Consider the following 6,162-nt stretch of genomic DNA (forward strand, 5'->3'; position numbering starts at 1 on the left):
ACCTGGGGCTAGTGGAAGGTGGCCCTGCCCATGGCAGGGGGTGAAAGGAGATGAGCTTTAAGGTCTCTTCCTACCCACTGGACTGGACTTTGATGATTCTGTGACAGGGAGAGTTCCTGGGAAAGACCCTCCTGCCCTGGGCGGGGCAGCTCTGCCACTGCCCATCCTGCGAGGTTGTCCCTGACTCTGTCCCTGCCCGCTCTCCCAGGCCGGGAGCACAGCCCCGCACTGGGGTGGTTTTTCTGGTTGACTGAGTGGCCCTGCTGCTTTGTGCCCCAGCTCTGCTCCTTCTTCGAGGCTCCAGGATGGAACTGGTCACCAGTACCTGCCTGTGGCACCAGGTGGCATGGGGTGAGCTGTGCCGGTGGCAGAGCTCACCCCGTGCCTCCCTGCCCTCAGCTGGGGCTCCTCAGCCCGTTGGGCACAGGGCTGAATTAGTGCTGAGATCATGGGTTTGTGAGAGACAGGATCAAATGCCGTACTGGAATCAAAGTATTTTCCATCTTGTGCATTCCCTTCACCTGCTCGTTGTGTAACAGGATCTCACGGACAGAACAGGTTTGTCTGGCACCACGGATTCCTTGGCAGAGCCGCAGGGCCCGTGGGTGTCCCCAGCCCTGAGTGCTCCTGCCAGCTGATGGATAGGTGGATCTGTCATTGCCCAGGGCTGCTGCTGGTCCCAGTTCCCTCCCTGGGGACAGAGGGGCTGCAGGTGGCCCTTCTGGTGTTGAATGGGGCCCCTGAAGCAGGAGCTGGGAGCTGGGAGCAGAGCCTGGGAGCCTGGAATGTGTTCCCAGCTCGGGAGAGGGGCACGGCAAGGGCACAGAGGGGTCCCTGTGGGGACCTTTGGGGACCTTCAGGATACAGCTCAGGTGTCCCTGACTGGGGCCTCAGCCCTCTCAGCTCATTTTTTTCCTTTCCCATGTTTTCTGAAGCGATTTCTATGTTGCAACAGCCACCCCTGCCCTGCCTGGGGCCACAGCCGGGGACGGCGGGGCACAGCCTCGGTCAGGGCCAGGGGACACGAGGTTTGGGGGGGCAGGGGTGGCCCAGCGCCAGCAGCCCCCGCAGGGACTCCCCCCCTTCCCTGCTGCCCGCGGGGTGTCCCCGTGCCCGGCACTCCCTGCTCCCGTGTCCCACGAGGAGCCGGACACGGCCCTCCCTGTCACCCAGCTCCCGGGACGCTGGGGTGGACAGGCCAGGTTGGGATTCACTCTGCAGAGGTTTTCCAGGCACGCCGCGTTCACTGCTCAGCCCCGAGGGCCGGCAAATCCCGCCCGTTCCCGGCACCAAATGTCGGGGTGGCACAAGGAGTGAGCGGGGAATCGTGGAATGGTTCGGGTGGGAAGGGACCTTACAGACCGCCCTGCCATGGGAGCAAAACCTCCTCTCCCCGTTATTCCCAGCCCCATCCACCAGCTGCTCTCGCAGGCCCCAGAGCTGCATCCCCGAGCCCGTTCCCGTGCCTGTCTCAGCCCTCGTTGACGAGAAAACCTCAGAAGGGAGCGATTGAGTGGAAGCTGCAACCTGATCTTTGGTAAACCCGCCCTGCCCCGTCCCCAGCGATCGCTCCGGGCGCCGGCCGAGCCTTTCTGGCAGCGGGGGCTGTCCCAGCCCGGCGCTGGAGAGGCGCCGGTTCCGCTGGTGCTCACCACGAGCAGCGCACGGAGCTGCCGGGAGCCCCGGACAACCACGGGGGACAACCACGGGGAACAACCACGGGGGGACAACCACGCGGGGATAACCACGGGGGGATAACCACAGAGGATAACCACAGAGGATAACCACGGGGGGATAACCACGGGGGGATAACCACGGAGGACAACCACGGGGGACAACCACAGAGGATAACCACAGAGGATAACCACGGGGGGATAACCACGGGGGGATAACCACGGAGGACAACCACGGGGGAATAACCACGGGGGATAACCACGGAGGACAACCACGGGGGACAACCACGGAGGATAGCTACGGGGGATAACCACGGGGGGATAACCACGGGGGGATAACCACGGGGGATAACCACGGAGGATAACCACGGAGGATAACCCCGGGGGGATAACCACGCGGGGATGACAACGGATAACCACGCGGGATAACCACGGAGACCCGCGCCGCTGCCTTTTGCCCCAGTCAGGCTGTGCGGAAAATGCCGCGTTTATTTATTTATGGAGGCCGGGCCGGAGCTCGGAGCGGGAGCAGCTGGTGGGGATCAGCTTTGCTCCCACTCAGCTCAAGACGGAACACGTTCGTGTCCGCACGGAGCGGGGAAGGTTCCTCCTCCCCATCACGTTCCAGAGCCTCCCGGAGCCCGGTAGATCCACTGCCCGGGCCCTGAGCACCGGGATGCCCCTCAGGCTCTGAAAGCAGCTTGTTCGGAGCTGTGAGGGACCCCCCGGGCTCCTGCTGTGCGTCACCAGGGAGGATGGGCTTTAAGGTCCCTCCAACCCAAAGTCTGTGGTTCCAAGACGATTCTGTGATTCCCACTCTGGCTGTGAGTGCAGTGGGATCACTGGGATCACTGGGAAGGCTGTGGCTGAGTCCCTGGCCGTCCGTGCTGGGCTTTTTGCGGAGCACGTGGAGCCTGTGCCGGGCAGAACAAGGAACAGAGGTGCTTTGTGTGGCCGCAGCACGAACTGGGCCACGAACTGCCTGGGCGTGCCCTGCTAATGAGCTGGGGGTGCTGAGCGCCTACGGCTGCCCCGAGCCCCGCAGGGACCAGCCCTGGCAGCAGGACGAGCCCCGAACCCGGGCAGTGGGATGAGCCCCAGCAGTGGGAGCAGCTCTGGCATCAGGACAAGCCCTGGCAGCAGGATGAGCCCTGAGCCCCAGCCGTGGGCTGAGCCCCAAGCCCCACCATCAGCATGCCAGTACCTGCCCCGGGAGCAGCAGGACAATCCCCCTTTTCTCTCTGGCTTCCCGTGGCGTGGCAGATAGAGTGGGCACTGTGCCCCTGCTCGGCCTGATGGGGGCACAGCCCCAGCCCTGAAGTGCCCCCAACCCCACAGGAAGGGGCAGGAGCAGGTGGGGCTGCAGTCCCACTCCCCAGGGATGCTTTGGGGTAGGCAGTGGGTCAGGATGCAGCGGGTCAGGATGCAGCAGGCACCACTGCTGGGAGGCAGGAGCCCTGTCCTGGGGTGGGAGTCTGAGCCAGGTGCCTTGGAGTGGGTTTTACCTGGGCTGGAGGTGGGTCCTGGTGGTCGTGGCTGGTCTGGGGACCAGGAGGGTCCTTGCAGGATGTCACCTGTGGAGGTGACACCCACAGAGCTGCTCTGCATGGGGTCCTAGGATGGGGATCTGTGACCTCTGGGGATAGGAAGTGCTTGGACAGATCTGGGGGCTGTACGCAGGCTCCTCAGGATGCTCAGAGATGATGTGGTGGCTTTGGTTTGACCACACCTTCTGATTTTCCCTGGACAGTGCAGGTACGGGTGGCTCCCCCACGGCTTCTGGGCTGGGGGGGCAGGGCAGGTCCCCACCTGTATGCAGGAGTGGGGCCCGTGACTGTCACCCCCAGTGAAAAGCCAGAGGGGCCAGCTTGGGACCTGCTCGAAGGGCTGGTTCTCCTGCTCCCTCCTGGCCCAGAGCTCCCAAAGGACAGGCACCAGCTGGAGATTTGCTCCACGCTCCAGTTCCCAGCCAGAGCCTCTTCTGCGGCCACTCCAGGCACCTTAATTCCAAAAAAGCTTTATTTGTAAGACAGTCCCATGTTGCCATGGCAGGGAGTGTTGTAAGAGCATGGAGGCTCTGCTTTTCCTGAGCAGGAATCAGGCTTCAGGCTGATTTATTTATTATTTTGTATTTATTTATTTATGCTTTTACTCTGGGAAGTGTCAGTATCAATCACTCTGGACGTGCCACTGCTCTGCCAGTGACACAGAGGGGATTGCACAACAAAGCTGTAGTCACAAGGTACTCACCCAAGGGGTGGGTTCATGTGGTCAGAAAACCTCTGAATTCCCAGAAGTGGCTGGAGCTGGGGCCGTGGATAAACCAGTCAGATAAACCAGTAAGATCTGGCTGATCAGGCCAGGATGAGCTGTTCCTGTGCCACAGACAAAAGAAAATGGTTTTTTTTTTTTCTTTTGTGAGTTGCCTGTGGAGCAGGTGGTGCCATCCTCCCCCAGGCCACCCCCGTCCCCTCAGTGCGTTCCTCAAGCCTTCCCTTCCCCCAGGTGAACCAGGGGAACATGCCCGGCATCCAGAGCACCTTCCTGGCCATGGACACGGAGGAGGGTGTGGAGGTGGTGTGGAACGAGCTGCTCTTCACTGACAAGAAGGCCTTCAAAGCACACGAGGTGAGACCCTGAGACCCCCCACACCTTCCTGGGTGGGGCATAGCCTGGCAGGATGGGCCTGGGCCTTCCTTGGCTGCTCCCTCAAAGGCAGCTCCAGTGTCCTCTGCACCGCAGACCAGTGTCCCTGTGATGTCCCCAGCCCTTGGGATGCCCTGCCCCATCCCAGAACCCACACCTTCCCTGTCCTGCCCCATCCCAGAACCCACCACCTCCCCTGTCCTGCCCCATCCCAGGACCCACACCTCCCTTGTGCTCTGTGGGCCCCCAGGAGAAGATCAAGACCATGTTTGAGCAGCTGGTGCTGGTGGATCACCCCAACATTGTGAAGCTCCACAAGTACTGGCTGGATGTGAAGGACTTGAAGGCACGGGTAGGGGGTCTGGGGGGGCACAGGGGAAGCAGGTGGGATCCCAGCTCTGCTCCTCATCCTGCTCCTGGGCCTCCCTTCCCCATGTGGGGCCGGGCTGGGGGGAGCTGACCCCCTGTCCCCTGCTAGGTCATCTTCATCACGGAGTACGTGTCCTCAGGGAGCCTAAAGCAGTTCCTGAAGAAAACCAAGAAGAACCACAAGGCCATGAATGCCCGGGTGAGTTCCCGGGAGCACAACAGGGGGTCCAGCTGGAGTGGGTGGCTCTGGCCGTGTCCCAGGAGGGTCTCTGGGATCTTACAGGGCAGAGCAGGTGGGGGTTGCTGTTCCCTGGGTCACATGGGGACCCTGCTGGACCCCAGGGGAGCCCAAACTGGATCCCACTGGCTCCAAGGTGGGAGTGGCTGCAGTGGGTGACACTGCCCAGGGCTGGCACCTGGGGACAAGGGACCAGCATCCCCTGCAAAGCCACTGCCCAGGGCTGGTGTGAGGGACCTGTGGGATGATCCAGAGCCACCCCTACCGTGTGCAGGGACACCTCCCACTGTCCCAGGCTGCTCCAAGCACCAGTGTTTCCCCTGCAGGGACCCCTCCCACTGTCCCAGGCTGCTCCAAGCCCCAGTGTCCAACCTGGCCTTGGACACTGCCAGGGATCCAGGGGCAGCCACAGCTGCTCTGGGCACCCTGTGCCAGGGCCTCACCACCCTCACAGGGAACAATTCCTTCCCAATATCCCATCCATCCCTGCCCTCTGGCAGTGGGAAGCCTTTTCCCTTTGTCCTCGATCTCTTGTCCAAAGTCCCTCCCAGCTCTCCTGCAGCCTTGAGCCATTTGCTGGAGTCATTTGAGCAGGGAACAGGGGCTGCTTTTGTGGGACAGTGTGGGACACACCCCTGAGCCTTAGTCGGGCCTAGTGGGATGTCCCTGTCGCTGGGAAGGGGTGGGAAGGACCCTGAGCCTTGGCAGGGCACAGGGGGATGTCCCTGTCGTTGGAAAGGGGTGGGAAGGACCCTGAGCCTTGGCAGGGCACAGGGGGATGTCCCTGTCGCTGGGAGGGAGTGGGAAGCCCTGGCCTGGCCGTAGGTGCTGGTGTGTCCTGGCTGACGGAGCTCTGTCCCTGCCCTAGGCCTGGAAGCGCTGGTGCACCCAAATCCTCTCGGCTCTCAGGTGAGGCTCCCCTGGCTCCCTGCCCTGCCCCGCAGGGTCCCGGGGGGTGTGGGCTGTGCTCGGGACACCCCTGTGTCCCCCCAGCTTCCTGCACTCCTGTGAGCCCCCCATCATCCACGGCAACCTCACCAGTGACACCATCTTCATCCAGCACAACGGGCTCATCAAGATCGGCTCCGGTGGGGCAGCGCCGGCCCCACCCCAGGGGTCCGGAGGGGTCTGGGGGTGTCAGAGGGGTTCAAGGGGGTCTGAGGGATCCAAAGGGGTCTGAGGGGTCTGAGATGGTCCAAGGGGGTCTGAGGGGTCCAAGGGGGTCTGAGGGGGTCC

The 6,162-nt window shown here is 62.6% G+C and overlaps 1 protein-coding gene across 6 annotated transcripts in view; it reads left to right on the forward strand.

Moving 5' to 3' along the window:
• The first annotated feature begins 1,071 nt into the window (after nucleotides 1-1,071).
• Nucleotides 1,072-6,162, forward strand: part of NRBP2 (nuclear receptor binding protein 2) — a 12,659-nt gene continuing 7,568 nt past the window's right edge. For 3 of the 6 annotated variants that reach the window (XM_017733794.1, XM_017733796.1, XM_017733798.1), the window contains exons 1-6: nucleotides 4,055-4,090; nucleotides 4,179-4,301; nucleotides 4,570-4,671; nucleotides 4,798-4,887; nucleotides 5,795-5,835; nucleotides 5,920-6,014. In XM_017733794.1, coding sequence (XP_017589283.1) covers nucleotides 4,070-4,090; nucleotides 4,179-4,301; nucleotides 4,570-4,671; nucleotides 4,798-4,887; nucleotides 5,795-5,835; nucleotides 5,920-6,014 — 472 coding nt within the window. In that variant the 5' untranslated portion in view covers nucleotides 4,055-4,069. Of the gene's footprint in view, nucleotides 1,538-4,054; nucleotides 4,091-4,178; nucleotides 4,302-4,534; nucleotides 4,672-4,797; nucleotides 4,888-5,794; nucleotides 5,836-5,919; nucleotides 6,015-6,162 lie in introns of those variants that run through there. The other 3 variants (XM_017733797.1, XM_017733795.1, XM_017733799.1) reach the window with 3 other exon arrangements.

This window comes from Corvus brachyrhynchos, unplaced genomic scaffold (assembly GCF_000691975.1).
Source record: "Corvus brachyrhynchos isolate BGI_N302 unplaced genomic scaffold, ASM69197v1 scaffold275, whole genome shotgun sequence".
NCBI lineage: Eukaryota > Metazoa > Chordata > Aves > Passeriformes > Corvidae > Corvus > Corvus brachyrhynchos.